Here is a 27,718-nt window from a genome sequence, read left to right on the forward strand (position 1 = left end):
AAAGAATAGAGACTGGTGTTGTTTGAGGGTAAGGTGTGAACTGCACAAATTATATGGGAACACAAACAGCTGCAAACACACAGTAAACTCCAGGGTGGACAAGCCCAAAGCCGGGTGTTCCTGTTGCTTGAGACAGCAAGAAGGGAAACATTTTTTTAAAGGCAACGCTAGGACCATCTTATAAATCTCTGAAGTGTTGATTTTTTTAAACAATATTTTCATGCTGCTTTTTTAAAACAAACAAACACACAAACAAATAAAAACACACACATTAATGTGTAAACTGAGTGGAACCAAACTTATTTAGGCCATGAGTGCAAAAGACACAGTCCAGAACTGTATTGATATATCTATCAAATGCTCAACTCCTCATAAAACGGCAGGGAGCCAGGCTGTTTAGGTGGGAGTGTCAATTGCCCCAGTTAGCCTCCTGCTTCACATCTTCCTGGGGCAGCATCATTCTCAGAGCATTTTGGAATTCAAAGCGATCTTTCAGCTTCTATGGCCGGACCATCCTAGCCCACAGCAAAGGTGGGCAGCCAGATCCACACATATACCATCAGCAGGCAGTGATCTTTCTGTGGGAATAGCTTCACGCTAATACACATATCTACCAAATAGTGGCATTCTGTAAGAAAATGGTAGGAATAACTTACTAGCTATAATGAAGCTAGTAATTCTTCCAATTCCAGGAAACTACACTAAAGTTAATACGGCTCAGTCATTAGTACAAAATCAATGTAATCGTCATTCAGAAAGAAAGAAAGAAAGAAAGAAAGAGAGGTACAGAGAGAGAGAGAGAGAGAGAGAGAGAAAGGAAGGAAGGAAGGAAGGTAGGTAGAGAGGGTGAGGTAGACAGAAAGAAAGAGAGGTACAGATAGAGAGAGGGGGGTAGAGAGGTTGAGATAGACAGAAAGAAAGAGAGGTATAGATAGATAGATAGATAGATAGAGAGAGAGAGAAAGAGGTATAGAGAGGTTGAGATAGACAGCAAGAAAGAAAGAGAGGTACAGATAGAAAGAGAGAGAGAGAGAAAGAAAGGTAGAGAGGTTGAGATAGACAGAAAGAAAGAGGTACAGATAGATAGATAGAGAGAGAGAGAGAAAGAAAGAGGTATAGAGAGGTTGAGATAGACAGCAAGAAAGAAAGAAAGAGAGGTACAGATAGAGAGAGAGAGAGAGAGAGAGAGAGAGAGGTAGAGAGGTAGAGATAGACAGAAAGAAAGAGGTACAGATAGAGAGAGAGGGGGAGAAGGAGAAATAAAGAAAGAGGTAGAGATAGAGAGCGAGAGATAGGCAGAGATAGATAGAGAGGGAGAAAAGCGAGAGGGGGTGGTGGAGAGAGAGAGAGAGAGAGAAAGAAAGAAAGAAAGAAAGAAAGAAAGAAAGAAAGAAAGAAAGAAAGAAAGAGAGAGAGAGAGAGATAGAGAGAGACAAATTAGCTCTCCTCCCTGATACGGAGGAAGCCGCTCCCCCTTTCCTTCCTGCCTCTGAGCCACCCCGCTCGGCCCTCCGCCCAGCGCCCCTGTCCCTCTCTCGGCAGCAGCGGCGAGGCCTGCCTTTGGGCGGGCGCAGGGAGGAGCCAGAGGCGGAGCCGCCCCGAAGCCGGCCGGCGACCCGGACCGGCGCGAGAGGCCGGCGACGTCCACGGCCTTCGGATATGGCGGCGCCGGCGGCGGCGACGACCTGCGCCCCCGTTTGCCGCCGCCTCGTGCTGCTGCTTCTGCGGAGAAGGCGGCGCGGAGGCTCCCCGCGGCTGCCGTCGGCCGGCAAACGCCTCAGCAGCAGCAGCAGCTCCCTCAGCAGCGGCGTCGTCAGGTGCTGAGGGGAAGAGAAGGGCGTCATGGGAGGCGGGGGACGAGGGGGTCCTCGTCGGTGGGGCGGGGGGACCCGAGCACCCTCCCCCCCAAGTCCATAAGTGGGGATATTGGGGTCAGGGCCGGCCCACCCCTGAGGCAAGGGGAGGCGACGGCCTCAGGATTCGTAGGGGCGACGAGGCTCTCTTCCCTCCCTCCATCATCCCAGGGCGCCCTCAGGTGGGCTCGCCTCCTTGGAAGTTACCCGCAGCCGCTGCCCAAATGGCTCGGCCGTGGGTCTTCCTCTCAGGGTTCGAGCTGGGAGAGCAACTCATGGGGGGGTGAGGTCCCTTCAATGCCCCCCCTCAATAAAATATTTGAGGGAGCCGGTTCTCTCCCCCCCCCCACCGCACAAAAAAGTAGATGGGTTTTGCCACTCAAATGGCGTACACATGCCGTGTTGTGTGATTGATTATGTGGGGCGGAGCTTACCTGATTGGTTATGCGATTGGTTATGTGGGCGGAGCTTACCTGATTTATTATGTGATTGGTTATGTGGGGCGGAGCTTACCTGATTGGTTATGAGATTGGTTATGTGGGGCAGAGCTTACCTGATTGGTTATGTGATTGATTATGTGGGGCAGAGATTACCTGATTGGTTATGAGATTGATTATGCGGGGCAGAGCTTACCTGATTGGTTATGAGATTGATTATGCGGGGCAGAGCTTACCTGATTGGTTATGTGATTGGTAATGTGGGGCGGAGCTTACTTGATTGGTGTGATTGATTATGTGGGGCAGAGCTTACTTCGGCCTCCCCAATATTTTATTCAAGTTGACACCCCACGTTGGGCAAAAGATTCTTGTGTTGCGGATGTGTGTGTGTAATTTCTGTTATTAAATATTTTTAAAATCATGATTTAAATTGTAAATTTGATTTTAGTCAAATCCACCCTGATTTAACCCAAGCCATAATCCCTGGTTCGGTTGTCACCCTTAGTTTGGGACTTGGGTTTGATTTTCCTGTGTGTGAGTGGGGAGAGGCAAATCAGGTGGGCTTGTTCATGTGTAAACGACCATTGAATGCACTCCCAGCTTGCTTTCGGAAAGCTACTAGATCAGGCTTCCTCGACCTCGGCCCTCCAGATGTTTTTGGCCTACAACTCCCATGATCCCTAGCTAGCAGGACCAGTGGTCAGGGATGCTGGGAATTGTAGTCTCAAAACATCTGGAGGGCCGAGTTTGAGGAAGCCTGCACTAGATGCTATAGGAGCAACAATTCCCCGAGCAATACATGTGTTGCACATGATGCATTTACTGTGCATTTTAATTAATTTGAAGCATGAGGGAGGCAGCTTGAAGAAACATCGCTTTCAGGTGATGTAGTTCCTTTCCGTGAGGTCTTCTCATGGAAACAGTATTGACTTGATTGTCGGTAACTCTTTTAAGGCAAGAAGAGCGTAAGCCATGCATGCAGCCCGCCTAGTTCTGCACCTGAATTCTGAAAGTAGCATCTCATAGTGGTGTGACACTGTATATTGGCTGTATGCATAACTCCATCCCTCTTCTTGCTTTAAAGGACCACTGACCCTTCAAGGAAAAGGCGGATGACCACATGCACAAGCAACATGGGTATGTGTAGTATTTATAGAATATCCAGAGGTCAGAGAGGAGGGAGGGTGAACCAGGCAATCTATTAGTTGTAGTTCCCCATTTAAGAGAAGGGTTAAGGAGCGACGGTTATTGGCATAGCTGTCAACTTACAGATTTGAAAATAAGGGACCAGCAGCCTCGAAAATAAGGGATCAGCAGCCAAAATAAGGGATCAACAATTACTTTGATAAAATACATATTTTGTTGCGTGCAAATGGCTTTAGATACCTATTAGGTCTGTAAATTACCATATAGCATATATTCAACACAAAAAAGCAACAATTTGTTGTTGACAAAGCACAGCTGGACATAGAAAGGGCCGCATTACCTTCAGTAGCTTATTTAAGGGACATCATCAATAAGGGACAGCAGCGGGACATGGTGCTGGGATAAGGGACTGTCCCGCCAAATAAGAGACGCTTGACAGCTATGGTTATTGGACAAATGCCTATTTGCTGACGAGATGCTTTAATAGCAGTGAGAACTCACTAATGTGGACATTTTATTTATTTTAGATATTTTTTACCAACCTTCTGCCTCGTACCAAAATCACCCAAGGTAACATACATCCTAAAAAAGGTTTTAAAAGAAGATAAGTCAGATAAAATTAAAATAAGCAGGAAAAGAACAACAGAAAATGACAACGAAAAGTTATACGATCTGTTACTTTGAGCTGCTGTCTATGTGGAGGACTGGAATGTGTGGCTTTTTGTTGGCTGTGAATTTTGGTTCGTGGTATCTTACATATTTTTTGGATATTTTGAATTCTTTCTCAGAAGTTTAAATTTTAATTCCGACTAGCTTTCTCTTTGAATGTGGAAGGTGGTAAATTTGGGAAACCACATGAAGGGTTGTGTTTGTTCTTGAGCCCAGGAACCAATGCTAAGAAGACAAGATGATTTATTTTTAAACTCCCTCACAAATTTTGGGAAGTCATTTTATTGGAGGGAAAAAGCCTTGTCTTTGGCTTTTTCTCTAAGGGCGAAAGCTGCGACAACAAATGATTTAAACAACCCTTCAGTGTGCGTTTTTAGCTTTCTTATGCCATATACTTTTTCCAGTTTACCATAATTAAATAACTTTCTCTCAAACATTCTCCCTACCAGTATCCTGAACTATTTGTGGAAGTGGTTGTTGTGTTCTCAAGGCATATATCTGGGCACCATTGATTACAGGCGTCATGGACATGTTTTTCATCAGTCTCAGTTGGCTGGAGGAAAAAATCCTGCTTTAAATTTGGGTGCCAGTGTTGATTTCCAGATAATCACCACACCGGAGATACTAATGTTACAGAAAACAAGGATCAGCATGTTGTAGTATTTTTTTCTTCCCATTAGTTATTTATTCATACCATACTTTTCAATATATTCCCCCATCACTTTTAAAATCAGTCTTTCCTCCCCATATTTTAAAAGTGGATTTGTCACAGAAACTTCCACTACACTTTTGACTCCCTCCTGCAAAATGGATTTGCTTCCCTACAGAACCCAGGAGTCATTGGAGCAAACACAAGAGTGTCTTTGCTAATGTTACCCTGATACCTGCTCTGTCCAAGTGATAACCTGCAAATAGCTAAGGATTTTACCACTCATTCTCCCCATAGCAGCAGGAACCTGGGGGTGAGTAGATGGGGATGTACTGCTAAATCTCTGGCAATAGATCAGCAAAGGCTTTTGGCTCCCAGTCGTTTACAATAGCAATAGCAAAAAGTCTTGATTTGGCTCCAAAGGGACGTGGGTGGGGCTATGGGTTAAACCACAGAGCCTAGGACTTGCCGATCAGAAGGTCAGCGGTTCGAATCCCCCCGACGGGGTGAGCTCCCGTTGCTCGGTCCCTGCTCCTGCCAACCTAGCAGTTCGAAAGCACGTCAAAGTGCAAGTAGATAAATAGGTACTACTCTGGCGGGAAGGTAAACGGCGCTTCCGTGCGCTGCTCTGGTTCACCAAGTGGCTTAGTCATGCTGGCCACATGACCTGGAAGCTGCACGCCGGCTTCCTCGGCCAATAAAGCGAAATGAGCACAATAACCCCAGAGTCGGTCACAACTGGACCTAATGGTCAGGGATCCCTTTACCTTTAACAGGAAAGTGTCTTCCTTTTATTCTTTTTGCTGTGCGTTCCCACTGCCTCTCCCTTTCCCTCCAATATGGCAAATTTAGAAAAGGGGTTGTGGGGAACTCAGGTAGAAGCCTAGTTGGGCCTAATTTTCCATAAAAACAAAGAGTGGTTGAGAGCTAGGCTGCTCTTCAACCTGCCCGGTGCACTGTGGGAAAATCCCTGCATTGCTGATGATAGGAATGCTCTAGAACAGGCATAGGCAAACTCTGCCCCCCCCCCCCCCCAGAATCGGCCTTCACAGTCACTTAAGGACTCATTGTTAAAACCATGTTTATGGAAGGCAATCTTACTCGGCTACGAGTGATCGCCAAAGAAGAAGAGTAGTAAGACCATGAGCCCCACAGCACCCTGGCCTAGGGACTTGCAGGAGAATTCTGAAGGTTCGGTTTGTATTGTTCTGTGTAGTTAGGCTCATACAGTGGTGCCTCGCAAGACGAAAAGAATCCTTTCTGTGATTCTCTTCGTCTAGCGGTTTTTTCGTCTTGCGAAGCAAGCCCATTGACGGATTAGCGGATTAGCGCTATTAGCGGCTTTTAGCGGCTTTTAGCGGCTTTTAGCGGCTTATCTGCTGATTGGATCAGCTGATAAGCGGCTTAGTGGCTTAGAAAAAGGGGGGGAAGGGAAAAAACCAGCAGGAACTCGCAAGACATTGTCGTCTTGCGAAGCAAGCCCATAGGAAATTCGTTTTGCGAAGCACCTCCAAAACGGAAAACTCTTTCGTCTAGCGAGTTTTCCGTCTTGCGAGGCATTCGTCTTGCGGGGCACCACTGTACTTCCAAGATAAAATAGGTCACGAGTGCTTTGGCTAACAGTAGATATGGTTGGAATAAAGTGTCTGGTGCTTACTTAGGTGTCTCTGCACCATTTGTCTCCACCCTGACACATTGGAAGCTTATTGGAAGCTTGGGGGCGTAGGGGTGCCTAGGAGCCACTCTTCAACACACAGCCCATTGATTTTGTTCACCCTGTATGCAGGGCCGGATTTAGGTTTGATGAGGCCCTAAGCTAAACCACAGAGCCTAGGACTTGCCAATCAGAAGGTCGGCAGTTCGAATCCCTGCGACGAGGTGAGCTCCCGTTGCTCGGTCCCTGCTCCTGCCAACCTAGCAGTTCGAAAGCACGTCAGAGTGCAAGTAGATAAATGGGTACCACGCCAGAGGGAAGGTAAATGGTGTTTCCGTGCGCTGCTCTGGTTTGCCAGAAGCGGCTTAGTCATGCTGGCCACATGACCCGGAAGCTGTACGCCGGCTCCCTCGGCCAGTAAAGCGAGATGAGCACCGCAACCCCAGAGTTTGTCACGACTGGACCTAATGGTCAGGGGTCCCTTTACCTTTAAGCTACTGAAGGTAATGGGGCCCTTTATATGTCCATCTGTCCTTTGTCAACAACAAATTGTTGCTGTTTTTTGTGTTGAATATATGAAATCAATCAGCAGGCATAAGACTGAGGGTATCTTAGTCTATGCTGCCTGATCATCAGTCTACAAGCACTCTTTAATATTAGATAACAGGTACAACAGCTTGACCTACATTCAACTGTGCTGCACTGCAGTCTGCAGCTGCATGCTACATGTTGTCATGCAACTATGCAGAATGTAGGCACCCTATATATAGAAATGAGCAAACCAGTGATATTTTAGGGAGCAGGCTAGCACATGGGGCCCATTACTTACATCATAGGAGCCTACACAACACAAAACACTGTTGCTGTAGGTAAGTTTTATTTTATTTGTTTTTTATCTTATATTTTGGAAATGGACATCCATTTTTTTTCACTTTTAATTTTTTGTGGGGCCCTAAACTAGCAGTATGTGGACCGAGAGCTCCCAGAAGTGCAAGCTGGATTTCGAAGGGGTAGAGGAACCAGAGACCAAATTGCAAACATGCGCTAGATTATGGAGAATGCTAGAGAGTTCCAGAAAGACATCTACTTCTGCTTCATTGACTATGCAAAAGCCTTTGACTGTGTCAACCACAACAAACTATGGCAAGTTCTTAAAGAAATGGGAGTGCCTGATCACCTCATCTGTCTCCTGAGAAATCTCTATATGGGGCAAGAAGCTACAGTTAGAACTGGATATGGAACAACTGATTGGTTCAAAATTGGGAAAGGAGTACGGTAAGGCTGTATATTGTCTCCCTGCTTATTTAACTTACATGCAGAATTCATCATGCAAAAGGCTGGGCTGGATGAATCCCAAGCCGGAATTAAGATTGCTGGAAGAAATACCAACAACCTCAGATATGCAGATGACACAACCTTGATGGCAGAAAGTGAGGAGGAATTAAAGAACCTTTTAATGAGGGTGAAAGAGGAGAGCACAAAATAAGGTCTGAAGCTCAACATCAAAAAAACGAAGATCATGGCCACAGGGCCCATCACCCCCTGGCAAATAGAAGGGGAAGAAATGGAGGCAGTAAGAGATTTTACTTTCTTGGGCTCCATGATCACTGCAGATGGTGACAGCAGTCACGAAATTAAAAGACGCCTGCTTCTTGGGAGAAAAGCAATGACAAACCTAGACAGCATCTTAAAAAGCAGAGACATCACCTTGCCAACAAAGGTCCATATAGTTAAAGCCATGGTTTTTCCAGTAGTGATGTATGGAAGTGAGAGCTGGACCATAAAGAAGGCTGATCGCCGAAGAATTGACGCTTTTGAATTATGGTGCTGGAGAGTTCCATGGACTGCAAGAAGATGAAACCTATCCATTCTTAAGGAAATCAGCCCTGAGTGCTCACTGGAAGGACAGATCGTGAAGCTGAGGCTCCAATACTTTGGCCACCTCATGAGAAGAGAAGACTCCCTGGAAAAGACCCTGATGTTGGGAAAGATTGAGGGCACAAGAAGAAGGGGACGACAGAGGACGAGATGGTTGGACAGTGTTCTCGAAGCTAAAAACAAGAGTCTGACCAAAGTGCGGGAGGCAGTGGAAGACAGGAGAGCCTGGCGTGCTCTGGTCCATGGGGTCACGAAGAGTCGGACACAACTAAACAAAACAAACTATAGTTTGTTTAGCTTATACGTAAATCCAGCACTCAGGCCAAGTCATGTCTTGCACATTGCTCATGCCTCAAGAAAGCTGCAAAAATCAAGGCAGTGACGATAGAGACTTTGCATATAATAGCCAACTTTCATCCTGGGAAAAGTTATGGAAAGAGGAAATAAAAATGACTGCATGCTGTTCGTTGAAAGAAAATTATATGAAAATCATGTATCATTGGTATTTGTAAAATTGCTAAAACGTACAAAACAAGTTCTAAACTGTGTTGGAAATGTAAAGAGAAAGAGGGCATATTTTACGGAGCAGGCTAGTAGGCGGGGCCCATTACTTATATCATAGGAGCCTACACAACACAAAACACTGTTGCTGTATGTGGGAGTTTTTTTCCCTTAAGTTTTTGGGGGGCTCCCAAGAGAGTGGGGCCCTAAGCTATAGCTTGTTTCGCTTATATGTAAATCCGGCACTACCCGTATGGGAGTTATTGTTATTGGCTATCGAGGAAGGAAGGGTTGTTCAGCCAGTGCAGTTTCCATGCATTGCAAAGTGGGTGGGTGGGTTGGGGGAGGAAATATTTACAATGGTAATACAATAAGGCATGAGATCCCTTCCTTGACTAGCTCTTGGGGGGGGGGGTGTTTGCACCTCTATTTGGAGGAACAGAGTGCAATTTTATGTTGGATGTTAATGTTCAGAGCTTCTGAGGTGAGGATTTTCGTAAGGATTTTTGAGAGCATCAACTTCGGCTATATGCCTTTTTGATCAGTCTTATTGGAACAGGATGCCATGCTGTTGCATAAAGGTTTGTATCATCAAACTCCCTCTGGGATACTGTATAAACCAGCTTTTCCCAACCTTGGGTTTCCAGCTGTTTTTGGACTACAACTCCCATCATCCCTAGCTAGGAAGACCAGTGGTCAGGGATGATGGGAACTGTGGTCCAAAAACCAAAGGCTGGGAAACACTGATATAAACTCTCCTGATGAGGTCAGAGTGATACAGCTTCGTTCCACATTCTGTGTTATGAGCTGTGTGTTTCCTTTCTGGGGTTTGTCTGTTGCTGTCGGTGTTGTGCGATTTGCTGCAGAATTTGTGGATTGATTCACTGTGACTGACTGGAAGGAGATACATGGAAATGTCTGGCTTTCCCTCTGTTTCAATATGGCAGCCATGTTGTGTTTGTGCTGCACCCCCGTAACAGCTCTCGTGTGTTTTGTTATGCCCTACACAGCACTTTAGGGACGCGGGTGGCGCTGTGGGTTAAACCACAGAGCCTAGGGCTTGCCAATGAGAAGGTCAGTGGTTCGAATCCCCATGACGGGGTGAGCTCCCGTTGCTCAGACCCTGCTCCTGCCAACCTAGCAGTTCGAAAGCACGCCAGTGCAAGTAGATAAATAGGTACCGCTCCAGCAGGAAGGTAAACGGCATTTCCGTGCGCTGCTCTGGTTCGCCAGGAGCGGCTTAGTCATGCTGGCCACATGACCCGGAAGCTGTACGCCGGCTCCCTCGGCCAGTAAAGCGAGATGAGCACTGCAACCCCACAGTCGGCCACAACTGGACCTAATGGTCAGGGGTCCCTTTACCTTTACCTTTACACAGCACTTTCTCAAATTCCCAAACCTATCCACTGATCCAAACGGGTTGCTGATCAGCCATCTTGTGCTTGTGCCATTTATACGCAGGTTAAGGTGTTGTAATTGCAACGTTTATTAATGCAGACTTTAGGATGACATCTCTGCTGAGCGGTAATATGTTGGCCTTAAAACTTTAGCCTTTTAACGATTCGTTTTGTCCTTTGTATTTTATAGTACCGAAGCAACTATTATCTCAGGGAAAAAGCTGGCTGCCCAGGTCTGCGAGGAGATACGGAAGGATGTAGACTCCTGGCTTGCCCTTGGGAACAAGAGGCCTCATCTCACCGTTGTTTTAGTAGGAGACAACCCAGCCAGTCACACGTATGTGAGAAATAAAATAAAAGCAGCAGCAGCTGTAGGTAAGCCTTTTTATTCAAACAGTTTTCCGAACAATGGCAGTTTTCTGGACACAATGCACATTTCCTTTCAGAGGCTGCATTCTCCGGGAGGTAATCTCCATGCTGGCAGAATTTGTGGCATTTATAATAATAATAATAATAATAATAATAATAATAATAATAATAATATTTATACCCTGCCCATCTGACTGGGTTTCCCCAGCCACTCTTGGCGGCTTCCAACTGAATATTAAAAACAATACAGCATCAGTCATTAAAAACTTCCCTAAACAGGGCCGCCTTCAGTTGTCTTTTAAAAGTAAAATAGTTGTTTGTTGCCTTGACATCTGCTGGGAGCTCTGTCAGTCTCTCTACTCCCCTTCCCACCCCCACTCCCATCTCTCCATTTTGGCTCCCTGCTGTTCCCCATTAATTAACAAATTTTGGAACTGATGACTTGCAGAAGGCTCCTCCTACAGGGCCAGACTTTGGTAATATGGCTCCCTGAGCGAGGACAAAATCGGGCAAACCCCCTGCCCTCAAATACCGTATTTTTCGCTCTATAAGACGCACCTTTTCCCCTCCAAAAATTAAGGGGAAATGTGTGTGCGTCTTATGGAGCGAATGCAGGCTCCTTGGCTTCAGCGATAGCAACACGCTCCTGGCTTCAGCGAAAGGAACCTGAAGCCTCCGGAGCGCAGCAGGAACTCCCGCTGCGCTCCAGAGGCTTTGGGTTCCTTTTGCTGAAGCCAGGAGAGCAAGACTCTCCTGGCTTCAGCAGAGAGGGAGAGCTGCGCAGCGCCCCTTCAGCCAAGCGGGAGGAGAAATGGAAGGGGCTCCGTTTCTCCTGCTGCTTCGCTGAAGGGGCGCTGAGCAGAGAGAGGGAGATTTTTTTTCTTCTTGTTCTCCCCCTCTAAAACAAGGTGCGTCCTATGGTCGGGTGCGTCCTATAGAGCGAAAAATACGGTATTTCTTATTTGTGTTCCCCCTTGCCCTCCCCTCTCTTTTCCCATCCAGGCTCCCCACCCTGAGGCTCATTCCCAGGCTACTGCATCTCTCTCTCTCTCTCTCTCTCTCTCTCTCTCTCTCTCTCTCTCTCTCTCTCTCTCACACACACACACACACACACACACACACACACAGATACATTACAGTAGAGTGATCCTGAGAGCTAGAGAAGGCTTGTAGCACCCCATGGCTGTGGGTTCCTCACCCACGATCTGTAAGGAAAAAATATATTTAAAAAATAGATAAACGAATAATTAAATACTGAGTGTGAATTTATTTTAGTATTCTAATTAAAAATGCTACCGATAGATAGAATTGCACAATCTGAATTTTGTTGCATGTGACTAAGCGTAACTAATTTTTTGCTGATGATATTGTTTGCTTTCTCCTTTTACTTTAGGCATTTGTAGTGAAATAATACTGAGGCCCAAAGATATTTCTCAGGAAGAACTTTTAGATCTGACTGGCAGATTAAACAAGGATCCAAGAGTCAGTGGTATATTAGTCCAGTTACCTCTGCCAGGTAATGTTATTTTATACAGTGTCACAAAGTCGGGTGGTTTTGAGGAATAAATGAGAAAAATCAAGTACACTTAACTTAGTATAAACCTTGCAATGAGAAAAAGGGTTTATAAATAACCAAACTATTCAGTACCTTGACCGTATTGGTAATTATTTTTCCAACATACATGTTTCTGCCCTCAGTAGTAACCTTATTATGAAAGCTGAAAGAGATTATTCTCATAATTTATTTCAAACAACTGCTTCTGGGGGTAATGGCCATATTTTCAATACCATTTTTTATTAATGTGCTTGCAGGTTAGAATGCTGATTTTATTCAGCCGAATCAACCCTGGCGATCAATGGGGTGACAGATGTCACAGCCAGATCGCCCTCACATCCACCCTGTCACCCCCCCAACTGTATTACCTGGGTTATGAAGGCACCCTAAAGACGTTAAAGCAAAGATTATGGGATAATGCACACAGTGACTTGCGATCTCGATCACAGGCAGTTTGTAGTCCGCTGGCAGTAGGAGTACAATATGGGCATGTCTTTAAGTTAACATCTTATATTAAAAACCTGACAGTACCAAACTATCGAAGGCTTTTCACCAAAGCCAGACTAAACGTCTTTCCTTCTGCAGTGTTGGATGGCAGGTTGAGAGGAGTTCCCTACCAGGACAGACTTTGCTCGTGTGCTCAAGACATCGATTCCATAAAACACATTTTGTTGCACTGTGCAAAATATGAGCAAGCCAGGGCTGAACTGATACTACCCTTGCTGGTACCTTTCCCGGGAAAATCAGAGGCTCACTATGTCAGGTTCCTATTGGAAGACCGGACAAACGCTAGAACATTAGCAGTGGCAAAGTTTTTATTGGTGGTTGAAAGAACCAATGATCCCTGTATTCTGAACGAAATGCTTGTTTAACCTGGAGGTAGGCTTTATGAATTGTGTATTGTTTTGTAACGATTTGTTGGGTCTCTGGACCGTAATAAAGATTGATGATGATGATGATTTTATTCACCTGCTTGCAGTTTCTACCCTAGAACTATTCAGTGAGGGAAAATTATACATGTCATAAATAAATGAGAATGAAAGATTGACCACATGGTGGCAGTGTAACATAAACTGAAGCAGGCTCAGCACTGTGCGTTGACTCTTTGCACCATAGACAAACTTAAAACTTGTGTGGTGAATGCAGGTTAGGCTGTGCTCTTATGTACTGCAGAGAGCAAAGGCAAAGCTATGAATTCTTGTGCATGGAGGTAGCTCTAAAGACAAGCTTTAAAGCCTCAGCAGTATTGCTCAGAGCATCAGTTGCCAACTTGATGTTTGCAAGGGCAGTCGACGTGTGACCTGTGTATCTGACATAATTGAACCTGATTACTCCAAAGGTTGGGACGCGGGTGGCGCTGTGGGTTAAAACACAGAGCCTAGGACTTGCCAATCAGAAGGTCGGCGGTTCGAATCCCTGCGACGGGGTGAGCTCCCATTGCTCGGTCCCAGCTCCTGCCAACCTAGCAGTTCAAAAGCATGTCAAAGTGCAAGTATATAAATAGGTACCGCTCCGGTGCGAAGGTAAATGGCGTTTCCGTGCGCTGCTCTGGTTCGCCAGAAGTGGCTTAGTCATGCTGGCCACATGACCCGGAAGCTGTACGCCGGTTCCCTCAGCCAGTAAAGTGAGATGAGCGCCACAACCCCAGAGTCGGCCACGACTGGATCTAATGGTCAGGGGTCCCTTTACCTTACTCCAAAGGCAGTAAAAGATGTCTTGAGGAAAAACTGTTTGTATGCTGCACTATTGACAGATTTGTCCTTGGAAATGATCAGATTTAACTCCAAACTCATGATTTCCAAGGTCATAGCCAGAATGCACATATGGCTCTTGTCACTGGATTGTGGACCTAGAATTGTAATAAAAGGGTGCCCCTTTTCCACCACCAAGTTCTTTGGCTTGGTGAATTTTGAAACCAAAAATAAGAAGGCAGGCCAAACCTCAGCAGTCCTTTTGGACAGCCGAAAAACATTTCATTGTTCTCCCATTCAACCGAGTAGGAGTCCAAATTGCCACACTCCAGGTTATTGACCAGAAGTTCTGCATGAAATGTCCACTAGAGCCTCTTCATCCTCTAAAGGCAGCACAAACAGTCTGATAGGTTTTGCTTTTGTGGATGGTCTGTGGGAGGAGATCATCCGTCCAGATCAGGTTGACAGTAATGCTAAAGATATGTGCTGGTGATCTCCAGAAACCCACAGGACAGATTGTGGACATCAAAAATCTAGGAGTACAGTGGTACCTTGGTTGTCGAACTATTATTTTTTTTAGAAAAGTTTTTATTGTTAAAATTATTCAGCATTAAGACACACATATTGTGAATATACAAACATACATTTCATACAATCCTTAAAAATGTTGAAACATACCTACACTCAATCCCACAGATAATTCCTTTTCCCATCACCATCCGCCACCCCTCACCCCACCTTTGTGTTAGACTTCCAATCTACTCAATTGCAATTTCTTTCCACGTCTATTACCTTCTTTCACACACCTTTAACCTAATTTCATGCTTCTTTTTTTATTAGAATAAACAAGTTCCGTTTTAAATATTAAATAAGATGGATAACAATGTGTAATAGAAAAAGAAGCTTGGGTGTCGAACTTAATCCATTCCGGGAATCCATTCGACTACTGAAACCTTTCAAAAACCAAGGCACGGCTTCCAGTTGGCTGCAGGAGCTTCCTGCACTCAACTGGAAGCTGTGTCAGACGTTCGGCTTCCAAAAAACGTTCGCAAACTGGAACAGTTACTTCCAGGTTTGCAGCGTTCGGGAGTCAATTTGTTCAGGAGCCAAGCTGTTCAACCACCAAGGTACCACTGTAGTGGTAAATAGATCCTAGAAACATCCTCATGCTCAACACTGTTTGTTCTCCACTGAACATAAAGCCCATCAGACAAGTTCCAGATAACAAAAAGGACATGAAATCGTATTTTCCAGGTCACATTGATGAAAGAACTGTGTGTAACACTGTTGCCCCTGAAAAGGATGTGGATGGATTTCATATTTTCAATATAGGACAACTGTGTCTTGACCAACCTTCCGTTATACCTGCCACTGCTGCTGCTGTCTGGGAAATAATAAAAAGAACAGGTAAGAGAAATGAGGTATTTCAGAGAAATATGGGGTATCAAGTTATACGATCTTACGGTGCTTAAATCCTAAATGAAATTGTTGTTTAGTCGTTTAGTCGTGTCCGACTCTTCGTGACCCCATTGACCAGAGTGCGCCAGGCACTCCTGTCTTCCACTGCCTCCCGCAGTTTGGTCAGGCTCATGTTTGTAGCTTCGAGAACACTGTCCAACCACCTTGTCCTCTGTCGTCCCCTTCTCCCTGTGCCCTCCATCTTTCCCAACATCAGGGTCTTTTCCAGGGAGTCTTCTCTTCTCATGAGGTGGCCAAAGTATTGGAGCCTCAACTTCACGATCTGTCCTTCCAGTGAGCACTCAGGGCTGATTTCCTTAAGAATGGATACGTTTGATCTTCTTGCAGTCCATGGGACTCTCAAGAATCTCCTCCAGCACCATAATTCAAAAGTATCAATTCTTTGGCGATCAGCCTTCTTTATGGTCCAGCTCTTGCTTCCATACATCACTACTGGGAAAACCATAGCTTTAACTATACGGACCTTTGTTGGCAAGGTGATGTCTCTGCTTTTTAAAAATGAAATAGGAGATGCTATAAAATTTGGATTTGCACTGCGGTTTGTTGCATTGGATATGCTTAGCCCATCTTTTTGTTTTAAGGAGTGCGCCAAAATTTTTTTTGTTAATATTTGGCAAATCAGGAGAAGCTGCATGGTACAAGGTGCAGAGAAACCACAGTTTTCTCTCTTTTTTGATCCCTGTTGCTTTCAGGCAACCAGTGTGGTATAGCGGTTAGAGTGGTAGGCTAGAAATGAGGAAATGGGGGTTCAAATGGGAGACTGGATTAGTCACCATTTTTCAGCTTAAACTACCTGGCAGAGTTCTTATGAGGATAAAATGGCAGGAGACCCATGTGCATCACCTTGAGGTCATTGGAGGAAAGAGAGGACATAAATGTAATAATTTAATAATAATTTCTCAAATACTGTATTTTTTGCCCTATAGGACGCACCGGCCCATAGGACGCACCTAGTTTTTTGGGGGGGGAATCAAGGGGAAAAAATTTATTCCCCCCCCCCCCAGGTTTGCGCAGCCATCCCCAAGCTAGAAGAGGGAGATGGAGTGCTCCGTCTCCCTCTTCTGCCTTCAGGGACAGCTTGCCTCGCTGTCCCCCGAGTTTGTGGGGCTGGCGGGGGGAGAAGCAAGCTTGCTTCTCCCCCCCCCCCCAGCAGCCTCCAGATCAGGTCGGGGAATAGCGGGGTGGCGGCGCTCCGCCTCCCCGCTATCCCGCGAGCTTGTGGGGTTGGCAGGGGGGAGACGCAAGCTTACTTCTCCCCCCCGCCCCGCCAGCCTCCAGATCAGGTTGGGGAATAGCGGGGTGGCGGCGCTGCGCCTCCCCGCTGTCCCCCGAGCTTTTGGGCTGCAGGCTGCTGCCCGCAAGCCTTGCGAGCCCGCGGGACATCCCGCCGGGCTTGCAAGACTTGTGAATAGCTTCCTGAAGCCTGGAGAGCGAGAGGGGTCGGTGCGCACGGACCCCTCTCGCTCTCCAGGCTTCAGCGAAAACCTGCATTCGCCCCATAGGACGCACACACATTTCCCCTTCATTTTTGGAGGGGGAAAAGTGCGTCCTATAGGGTGAAAAATACGGTAGGTTGCGTTTGTATTTATTTTTTTTAGATGTGTGATACGGTCACTCTGGCTGGACCAGTCAAAATTTGGGCAGCTGAGTTGTGCACTGATTTTTTGGGTTGTTTTTAGCAGCAGCCCCCAAGGCAGTGCATTACTTTAACCCAGTCCAGAACTTAATTCTTACCAGAGTGTAAATCAAGAGTAGGTACCTCATCTAATAATAATAATAATAATAATAATAATAATAATAATAATAATAATAATTTATTATTTGTACCCCGCCCATCTGGCTGGGTTTCCCCAGCCACTCTGGGCGGCTTCCAACAGAGCACTAAAATACAATAACCTATTAAACATTAAAAGCTTCCCTAAACAGGGCTGTCTTCAGATGTCTTCTAAAAGTTTGGTGGTGATTTTTCTCTTTGACATCTGGTGGGAGGTCATTCCACAGGGCGGGCGCCACTACTGAGAAGGCCCTCTGCCTGGTTCCCTGTAACTTGGCTTCTCACAGGGAGGGAACTGCCAGAAGTCCCTCGGCGCTGGACCTCAGTGTCCGGGCAGAACGATGGGGGTGGAGACGCTCCTTCTATATAGAGCTACATAAATATGTAAGCTCTGGTTTAAAGTCTGGTGTCGATATAAGATGTGGTATTTCAAGACGAAATTATCTAGCAAGCTATTACTGCCGAAAGGCATACAGGTTTACTGTATTGTAGTACCTTGGATCCCGAACGCCTTGGTACTCGGACGTTTTGGCTCCCGGAAGTGAGTGTTCCAGCTTGCGAACATTCTTTGGAACCTGAACGTCTGACGGGGCTTCCGCAGTTTCTGATTGGCTGCAGGAGCTTCCTGCAGCCAATCAAAAGCCACTATCATGGGAATTGGGGTTGCTTGTGTGTAAACCTCTAGCTGTTCCAAACTGCTTGGGGTGGTTGTGTCTTTCCCTGGCTGAGCAACCCTTTTGCGCTGCTGCTCAGTCGCTGGTAGAATCCGTCAGTGGGTGTCTCCTAAATTTCCTCCAGCATAAGAATTCCTTAACGGACAACCTACGCCTCACCTCTCTGCGCGGAAGCCTTCTGCGCAGAGTGGGCGTGCCGAGTGGTGGTCCTCCACCCTCCTCACTGACTTCACTGGAAGAGTCTCGGAGCCTCCCCTCCGAAGTGCTCTCTGCCTCTCCCTTCTTCCAGGTGTCACCGGGACTTCTTTCCCCAGAGGACGTTCTCTCTCTTCCCTTACTAGTACCCTCTCCTGCAGAATCTGGGAGCCTAGCCTCTCCACTCTGCTCCGATGTCAGTTCCCTGACAGCCATGCTTTGGTTTCCGAACGTTTTGGAAGTCAGACGGACTTCTGGAACGGATTCCGTTCGACTTCCAAGGTACAGCTGTAACGTCAGTCACATAATGGTTGATTCAGCAAAGAAGGAGCACTTAACTATGGTACCCTACCACAGTTTCTATACTAGAAAAAGAACAAATGTTTCCCAAAGTGACGTAGGATAGCTAGATCTGGTTTTACTGGTGCAGGCTCTCAATGACTGCCCCTCGCCACATGAACCAAACTGGGCTCTGCATGTGGCATTCAAGGAGGTACAGAGAGTGGCAACAAGAGAACTTTTTAGTGGTAGCTCCCAGATTATGGAATGCTCTCCCCAGAGATGTATTTCTGATGACATCGCTATCTACTTTTAGGTGCCAGGCAAAAAATGTACCCAGACCTTCTTTACCCAAGCTCTTAATTTGGATGGTTTCAGATATTTGTGCCCTCTTTCAACTGGTGGAGTGTGTTAGACCTGCCTTTTATATGTATGGATTTCTTAAAGGTTTTATTCTGCTTTGACACTATGCTGGTTTTAATCTTCGTACTATTTTGTTAGACATTTTGGGTTATGTTTTGTAAAGAAAAGCCACTAATCACAGTTCATAATAATCTAACATTTCAAATCTGTACGATCAAAAGCCTTTCATTCCATAGGAATGAGTCACTCTCTTCGATATTATTTTTCTCGTTCTTAAAGGAATACAAACATTTGGAAGAAACGTCGTCGTCGTCGGGAGATCAAAGAATGTTGGAATGCCTATTTCAATGCTTTTACATACCGACGGAGGACATGAAAGGCCCGGAGGTATGTTGAATAACATTCTGTTTTGTTGAAACCCTCAGCACAGAGAAAAGGGAATGTGCAAAGGAAGAAAAAATAGTTCGTAAGCATCTAAATGCATAACAGGATTTAGAATGTCTGATTTTCAAAATAATGTTTTAGATCCTTAGCTTTTAGGAACATAACCCATTTTGCTATTTGTATACACTTACCTGCCCATATAGTATGATGAATGACAGCTGTTCTTAACAGAATCTGCTGGACATTTGACACTGAGTAATTCTGACCTTCCAAACTGTGATCATTCGGACTACTCTAGAGTTTGAGTTTCAGATAAGATGAGGATATTTTCGGATGTCATTGTTTTACGGTTACAAAATTCTCATGCACACGCCCCATTTATTTCAATGGGCCTTGCACAGAATAATTTTCCAGTGGATTGTGCCAAAAGTGCATTCTAGAATGAAAACCTTGTGTGATAAGATATTTGTATTGTTTTCGAGGCTTCTAGAAATAGAATTTATTTTACAGGGCCTGATACCGTGCTGCCAAAATAATGGCAAACTAAAGAAAGTGCTGCAAACAGTTTGCTAACACTACGACAATCATTTTAATCGCAACTGCATTGCAGTTTTGTAAATGATCAGCAATTGGGACTAATATATATGTATTTCAGGCGATGCTACAGTTACAATTGCTCACAGATATACACCCAAAGATCAGCTGAAGATCCATACGCAGCTTGCTGATATTGTAATAGTTGCTGCAGGTAATGTAGCACTGTCAATGTTTTACAATACAATAAAATTCAAATATACACACACATCCCGCTTTACAAACGTTCATTATGGAAAAATTCTCATGTCCAAAAATGAGGAATTAGTACCCAAACCTTGCTATACACACGGCAGATTCAGATATCTGCCGAGGAATGCAAGGAGCGATTGAACAAATAAGAGAGCATTTCTTCTAGGTGTTCCCAAGGGTTTGTTTGGTCTTTTTGCTTTTGGGTAAGGGTGTGGTAGGGAATGTCAGGAGCTCGTCCTACACTCGAGTAGGACCCTGGCAGAGACACATGCCCGACTGGCATGTTCTCACCCTCCTGATCTTTCATTCGGGAGCTTCAAAAGCTTTCTTCAGCTGAACATCACAACGACCGATGTCAACAGACACCGGCACACTTAGGGATCCGCAGAGTATTTGCAGTTTGCGTAACAGACCTCAGCAACACAGCATTTTGGCTAATCTACTTTAAAGGTAAAGAGTAAAGGGACCCCTGACCATTAGGTCCAGTCGTGACCGACTGTGGGGTTGCAGCGCTCATCTCGCTTTATTGGCCGAGGAAGCCGGCGTACAGCTTCCAAGTCATGTGGCCACCATGACTAAGCCGCTTCTGGCAAACCAGAGCAGTGCACGGAAACGCCGTTTGCCTTCCCGCCAGAGCGGTACCTATTTATCTACTTGCACTTTGACGTGCTTTCGAACTGCTAGGTGGGCAGGAGCAGGGACCGAGCAACGGGATCTCGCCCCGCCGTGGGGAATCAAACAGCCGACCCTCTGATCGGCAAGTCCTAGGCTCTGTGGTTTAACCCACAGCCCCACCCACGTCCCTCTTTATTTACGCATCTACTTTATTTACTTTATTTACATATAAATACACACAGAGCACTGCAACATGGCTCCCTCTCTAGCATCAGACAGCAAAGAGAGAAAGAACAAAGGACAATAGTCCCACTTCACGGAACACAGTAACACAAACATCATGTCTCCGTCACTTCCCACACTGTGGAGTCAAAACATACGCCGTCATGTGATAGACAACAATCCCATGACTGCAATCACAGAGCAGGAATTCTAACAGGGAACACATTAGAGAATTTCCCATAGGAATCAGTTACAATCATTGACTCGTATGCGAACCCTTGCCTAGTTAACAATTTCCAAGGAACGCATTATGTTTGGTAAGTCGGGCATGCTTGTCGTAAGTCTGAAAGTCACTATTATGTTGTCTCTGTGACCACAAACTTAGCATGTTTTATTCTTGTGTCGCAGTAAAGTGAAAATTACATACAATATGGATTTTATGGGGGCAAGCTATGGCGCAGGCTCACTTTCGCACTGAAGAGTTCACATTTTCACTAGCAGCTATTTATGCAAATCGGCCCAGCATTTACTTAACTTGCCTAGAATTTGGCAAGAGCTTGGGAACAATGGCATTTTAGGAATAAAAAAAAATCAGTCAGAGTGTCTAGCATTTACAAGAATAGTACAGAATTAATAAATAGGGAGATGGAAAACTTTGGTCCTGGATTCTACCGTCCTTATATCCAAATTACAGCCAGGTTTACAGTTGCAGTATTGGAATTGTAAAAATGTTGTATTTATTATGCAATAGGTTTAAGTTATATAAGCAAGAGGTTTTATTTTGAAATTCTTGGGGGTGAGGAGGAGCTGATAGCTCATGGTAGCCCAAAATGTCTGTGGAAAAAAATCAACCTCAAACTTAGAAATGCCTTAATTGCCTAATTACACCTGAGTATTTGCAGAATTCTTGGTACGCCAATATAATTATAGGCCTGTTTAATTCTACAAATACCAACATTTTCTGAGTATTATTTTTCCCCTCTTCTGACTGTCACTGCTTTGCCCTTCCTCCAGAGGTCTGTAATTCTTCTTCGTAACTTGCCCTTGAAGGTTGTAGTGGCAGTGCTGGCCTTCTTTGCTATTCTGCTAGTCTATAAGGTTCAAGGGACCTTATGGTTTCTAAATATTTGTTTCAAGCCATGCACAATGCTATAAACACACCACTACATACCCTCCCAACATTCCTCTGATGACAATAGTGATGTCCTGAAATATACTCGGAGTCGAGAGTGGATTTCATGCTCTTTATTCAGCTCATAGTGGTGAGGAGGAATGAAAGTTTCCCCACAATATCTGCTTTATATACAGTGGTACCTCGCAAGACGAATGCCTCGCAAGACGAAAAACGCGCAAGACGAAAGACTTTTCTATTTTTTGAGTCGTTCCGCAAGACAAATTTCCCTATGGGCTTGCTTCGCAAGACGAAACGTCTTGCGAGTTTGTTTCCTTTTTCTTAAAGCCGCTAAGCCGCTAATAGCCGCTAAGCCGCTAATAGCCGCTAAGCCGCTAATAGCCGTGCTTCGCAAGACGAAAAAACCGCAAGATGAAGAGACTCGCAGAACGGATTAATTTCGTCTTGCGAGGCACCACTGTACATTATTTACACAATGGGCTGCACGTGATTGGCTAATTCCAGAATTCTCCTGTAGGTCAATCAGGTTGTGGATTCACTTCCATCTGGAGCTAGATTGGGTGGCTCCTGCAGACCAATCATACTGCTGCATTGTTCTAGGACAGTGTTTCCCAACCTTTTTTGGGCAAAGGCACACTTGTTTCATGAAAAAAATCTCGAGGCACACCACCATTGCAGCCCCGTGACGTCAGCGCGCAGCGTCACGCCGGGAGGGACATGAATTGCTAGCAAATTACATAATCACCTCCTTGAGGGCTGGCTCATCTTCTCCGAAGGCAGAACCCCATTAATTAACAGCACAGACTCACACCATAGCCAAGACGAGGGGGGAAAACCTCAGTCATGCACAGTCATGCACATGTGGGGGCTAAATGAGGACGAAGACCGGGCAGAGAGCAGGGTTCAAATCACCCCACCTGGCCAGGACAATCCCTGGGTGCTCCCTTGGGCCACTCGCCTGACCCACCTCGCAGGGCTGTTGTTGCGAGGATAACACGGGGAGAACCACGCGCGCCCCCGGGAGCTCCTTGGAGGAGAAAGCGGGCGATGAATGCAATGCACGAAATATATGAGAGGCGACCAGGTTTTGCAGGTGAGGGGCCCCCGCCAGCCTCCGCTTCCAACACCCGGCGCAACGACACCGAAGTTTCCCCCCGGGCTCGGCTCGGGGAGCAGCGCTGCTCCCCCCCGGCTCCCCTTCGCCCTCTCGGCTCTCTCTGCCGCCCACTGGGGACCCCCCTCACCTGCCAAGTCCGGAGCGCCGGTGGAAGTTGCATGCATGCATGCAGGGCGCCGCGTTGCCATTGCATTGCACTGCACTCCATGCAACGCCTGCACGCATGCATTGCCTTGCACGCCCGCCAAGGGGTCTCCCCGCGGTCCGATGCGTCCCCTCTGGCGCAGATGCAGCATTGCAAAAATAAAAAACCCCTGATGCAGCCCTACCTGGGGGGCAGCCTCCGCCTCCGCGGGGATCACCGGGCTCCATCCTGCCGCCCGATCTCCGCGGGGGCGCAGGCAGGCTGCACGGGGTCTGCGCGGAAGAGCCCCTGCCCGCCCGGCCACCGCCGCGGCACTCATTCCATGGCCGGGAGAAGAGCGCTTCAAACAAAACGCCCGGCCCGCCAGGCCACACTGGGAAACGTAGTTCGCGCACCCCGCGCGGGCGCGGAGCCCAAGGGCGAGGGGACTACGGATCCCGGCAGCCCCCGCGCCGGGGACGGAGGGGGAGAGGCCGGGTGCAGGGATGGAGGGACGGGTGGGCACTCGCCAAGCCTTGGCCGAGAGCCAGGAAGGGCCTCCCCGGAGGAGGAGGAGGGAGGCGCAGAGCGGGAGGGAGGGAGGGAACCCCAGGGGTCATCTAGTGACGGCGCCCCAATCGAAAATTTGACTTTTTTTTAAAAAAAAAAATCTTTCGATTTTTTTAATTTTTCCCGCGGCACACCAGGCAACATCTCGCGGCACACTAGTGTGCCGCGGAACAGTGGTTGGGAAACACTGTTCTAGGACCAATCAGACTGCTGCATTCTGAATCCTATTGTTCTAGGACCAATCAGACTGCTGCATTTTGGATCCTATTCAACTCAGTACATAACATGCCCTATTCAAATAATAATAATAATAATAATAATAATAATAATAATATAATTTTATTTATACACCACTCACCTGACTGAGTTGCCCCAGCCACTTTGGGCAGCTTCCAACATACCGGTATATAAAAACATAATAAAGTGTTAAACATTTAAAAAACTTCCCTATACAGGGCTGCCTTCAGATGTCTTCTAAAGCAGGGGTCAGCAATTTTTTTCAGCAGGGGGCCGGTCCACTGTCCCTCAGACCTTGTAGGGGGCTGGACTATATTTTGAAGGGGGGGTAATGAACGAATTTCTATGCCCCACAAATAACCCATAGATGCATTTTAAATAAAAGCGCACATTCTACTCATTGTGGCAGGCCCCACAATCACCCAGAGATGTATTTTAAATAAAAGGACACATTCTACTCATGTAAAAACACAATGATTCCCGGACCGTCTGTGGGCCGGATTTAGAAAGCGATTGGGCCGGATCCGGCCCCCGGACCTTAGTTTGCCTACCCATGTTCTAAAGGCTGTATAGTTACTCGTCTCCTTGGCTCGCATAACCATACCATCTATCATTTCTCCGATGAAACTATGGGCATAATGACCCAGGTATTAGTATCCCTCATCAAATATAAAGTGCTTAAAAGCTTAAGTATTCACATTTCTCCCCCCCACCCCTCAGGATCTGTGAATCCTAATTGGATTGGTGGTTTCAGGTGTCCCAAAGCTGATTACTTCTGATATGGTTAAAGAAGGGGCAGCAGTGATCGATGTCGGGATCAACCATATCCACGATCCTCTCACAGGAAAGACCAACTTAGTGGGGGATGTGGACTTTGAAGGTAAGCAAAATGGCAGTGGTGGTGTTTTTTATTTGGGGGGGTGGGAGTAGGAATTTGTTCCACTTACAACTGCTCTTGATGCAGGGAGTTTAAATAACACATTATTTTTCCTTTGGCCAAAAGAGAAATATTAAGAGCCATACTGAAAGTTAACCCACATATTTAGGGGAATTGGACACCCTAGAGAATCTGAAGGGTGCTTTACCCAGCTATTTCCTTGTGTAACTTTTGAGAAAGTTCATCTCATGGGGCTTATCAGTACTTCCATTTTCTCTTGTAATTTTCTTTTATGTTAAGCATTTTAATAGTGTTGCGTGTGTGCATATATTCATAGGATTTAAACATTAACCAACAGTGTTCTGCTAATATAGTTCTTTCACACACACAAAAAACCTCCCCTAGTACCTAATGTAAAATGTGTCCCAGGTTTGTTCAAAGAACTATGTATTTTCTCCTTACTTGGCTCTTTCTAACTAAAGGGAGATGAGTATTCTGGGCTAATATATCCTATTTGGCCTGAACTTCTCCACTTAAAAAAAGCCCCAAGAATGAGGGTTTCCAAAGCAGAGGATCCAGTTTGTCAAGGATGGATTTTGTTGCTTTTAGAAGCTGAAAAAACATTGAAAGTACTGAAGGCATTGCAAAAGGATGATACTGTTCCACCAAGTTTAGCTGTATTTAGAGAATTAAAACACACCACCTAAAATAGATGGTTTGATGTATTTGTGGGCAACCTTCCTCAAACTTGATATGGAATGGACCTGTCAGGGAACTGCCATCAGCTCAGAGGCCGGAGGTGGAAGGGCAGTTGGGTTACAGGGAGCCGCCAAAGATCTGGAGAAGCAGTTCTTCCTCCGGGGAGGAGCGAAGCCACGCCTCCAGTGGGGAAGGGATGCAGGGCTCGGAGGATGCAGGGGAGAGGCGCAGCGCCAAACCTGAGCAAAGCAGGGGGGAGCAGGCCCCCCTTTGCCCACGCCCTCTCTGCGCAGTAGGCTCACGCGCAGAGAGGGGAGGCGTAGGATGGGGGTCAAAAAACTGCTCTGCTGGGGAAAGTTTAAGGACCGCCCACTCCCAGATTCTGCTAGCGACCGAGCAGACATGGAATTGAGTCGGTCTGCATTGCGAACGTTTTGGACAAATAATAAAGCCTTGAAAAGACCAGTCTTGCCTGTTTGCTCTCGATCAACCACGCCGGCAATCATAACAGGACCCTTCTAAAATGGCCTCACATTGACACTTTTCAGATCAGGTCTAAATTACCGTATTTTTTGCTCTATAAGACTCACTTTTTCCCTCCTAAAAAGTAAGGGGAAGTGTCTGTGCGTCTTATAGAGCGAATGCAGGCTGCACAGCTATCCCAGAAGCCAGAACAGCAGGAGGGATTGCTGCTTTCACTGCGCAGCAATCCCTCTTGCTGTTGTGACTTCTGAGATTCAGAATTCCCCCCCCCCCTTTGTTTTCCTCCTCCAAAAACTAGGTGCGCCTTGTGGTCTGGTGCGTCTTATAGAGCGAAAAATACGGTACACTATCAGCTCAGACCTGTTCCAGTCTCCAGGTCTTGTATTCCCATAAATTTCAATGAAAACATGATAGTTGCTTGAGAAACAACAAACCTTTACCTCTTCCCACCTCCTTGTGAGGTACCCCACCGAGAACAGGAGTTATGCTTTCAAGATTTATGAGCATCCCTCAATTTCTTCTGAAATAAACATGGTTTTTACCTTTAGGACTGAAGTAAAGACCTCAGCACTAATAATTTCTTGCTCTTAGTGTAGAGATTGGGGTGGTGGAGACTGATTTGGCCAAGGCCTCATAATGAATCTGTAACAAAGGAAGACTTCAACCCATCTTCGGAGTTGATTCGCAGATATCAACTGTGATTAAGCTTATGAAATAATAAATTCGATGAACAGACTCTAAAATCCTGGGATTGGGGAAAAAAACACCATTTTGAAATGTATTGCCTATTGGCCTCTGTATTAATAATTTGACCGGCAAACAGAAATGTTGTTCCTCACACTGTTGTTTGTGGGCTGCTTTGTTTGATGACCAGCATATTAACTTAAGTTTTATTGCATTTTCTATTGTTCCCCACCCCCCCAGAGGTAAAGAAGAAAGCTGGTTTCATCACGCCTGTCCCAGGAGGTGTAGGACCAATGACAGTTGCTATGCTTTTGAAGAATACATTAATTGCGGCCAAGAAGCTTATTTATTAAGATCTATGAATTCAAGCCATTCTCTTTATTGATACATATACATTTATTTTTCTTACAAATATATTTATTTCTAAATTGTATTTATTCATGTCAGAATACGGACAATGGGTTTCTTTGCATACTTACAAAAATGTTTATTACTTCTGCTGCTGAATATGCACCTCCTGTCTTCATGTATGGATGTGTGTGACTTCTCTACGTTATTCCAGCATAAGCACCTGGTCCAAGTTTGAGGTGTGCGGTTTTTGCAAAACACCCCTCGCCAATGCGAGTCTCTTTTGCAACCGAAAAGGAGATCTGGGCCTCAGCTTTAACTGCATGCCACACTCTAGCCAAGGATAATAAAGGGCTCATACTTTGAACTACATTATGCATAAGGGGGGAAACTCCCAGAACCCAGTATGCTCGGTAGAAATAAATCAGGAATTTGAAAAGCCAGGTATCGATAACTGAACATGTATGAAAACACTAAAAACAAAGTGAATTGTGTGTGGTTTTTGAAAGCATGCCTAGTATTTGCTATTGCTGTAATCCCAAGTCAGAGGTGAAAAAGTCATTCCAAAGGGAGTTAATACACTTCATTGCAGTCTGCTTCTATGTCTAGTTTTGCCCTCGCGTCCCAAAACACAGTATCAGTATCATTCCTATTTAGATTAATAGATGTGAGCTGACAAATTTCATTCTCATTGAAGAAGCATCATTTCCATCAAGAAGGGACAGGAGAACATTACTTGATTCTGTATTGGAGAATTCAAAATATTTTTAAAATGACTGCATTATTGATCATCAGCTTTAAAAAAATCCTTCTGAATTGTATTTCCATTCCAGTGAACTGTAATATTAAAACAATACCCATGACTGCTGAAACTAAA

The 27,718-nt window shown here is 45.7% G+C and overlaps 1 protein-coding gene and 1 long non-coding RNA gene across 8 annotated transcripts; one reads left to right on the forward strand and one right to left on the reverse strand.

The window, feature by feature from the left end:
- Positions 1-271: 271 nt before the first annotated feature.
- On the reverse strand, positions 272-2,160 carry LOC310690842. Its single transcript, XR_014518195.1, has 2 exons — positions 2,061-2,160; positions 272-628 (listed from the first exon to the last, which is right to left on the reverse strand). It is a non-coding gene; the product is annotated as an uncharacterized lncRNA (long non-coding RNA).
- On the forward strand, positions 1,433-27,718 carry MTHFD2L (methylenetetrahydrofolate dehydrogenase (NADP+ dependent) 2 like). Of its 7 annotated transcripts, none has more exons than XR_014518140.1 (10): positions 1,433-1,817; positions 3,375-3,427; positions 3,964-4,006; positions 10,375-10,559; positions 11,947-12,069; positions 15,054-15,206; positions 18,843-18,950; positions 19,603-19,695; positions 24,471-24,630; positions 26,734-27,718. XR_014518140.1 is itself a non-coding variant. In XM_083470110.1 (10 exons), exons 1-10 carry the CDS (start codon positions 1,660-1,662, stop codon positions 26,844-26,846), a joined length of 1,155 nt encoding a protein of 384 aa, XP_083326236.1. In that variant the 5' UTR covers positions 1,433-1,659; the 3' UTR covers positions 26,847-27,718. The 7 variants fall into 7 exon arrangements, 4 of the variants coding, with proteins under 4 accessions (XP_083326236.1, XP_083326237.1, XP_083326238.1 ...); XM_083470110.1 differs by having other exon boundaries at positions 24,505-24,630; XM_083470113.1 differs by lacking the exon at positions 1,433-1,817 and adding an exon at positions 1,934-2,035 and having other exon boundaries at positions 24,505-24,630.

The sequence above is a fragment of the Podarcis liolepis genome (assembly GCF_965112155.1).
Source record: "Podarcis liolepis genome assembly, chromosome: 13".
Taxonomy (NCBI): domain Eukaryota; kingdom Metazoa; phylum Chordata; class Lepidosauria; order Squamata; family Lacertidae; genus Podarcis; species Podarcis liolepis.

Excerpts from the sequence above, each read along its gene's own strand:
- MTHFD2L (XM_083470110.1), top strand. The coding sequence starts at position 1,660 with ATGGCGGCGCCGGCGGCGGCGACGACCTGCGCCCCCGTTTGCCGCCGC. Across the intron at positions 12,070-15,053 it reads AGTCCAGTTACCTCTGCCAG|GTCACATTGATGAAAGAACT; the intron begins GTAATGTTATTT and ends CGTATTTTCCAG. Across the intron at positions 18,951-19,602 it reads AGGACATGAAAGGCCCGGAG|GCGATGCTACAGTTACAATT; the intron begins GTATGTTGAATA and ends TATGTATTTCAG.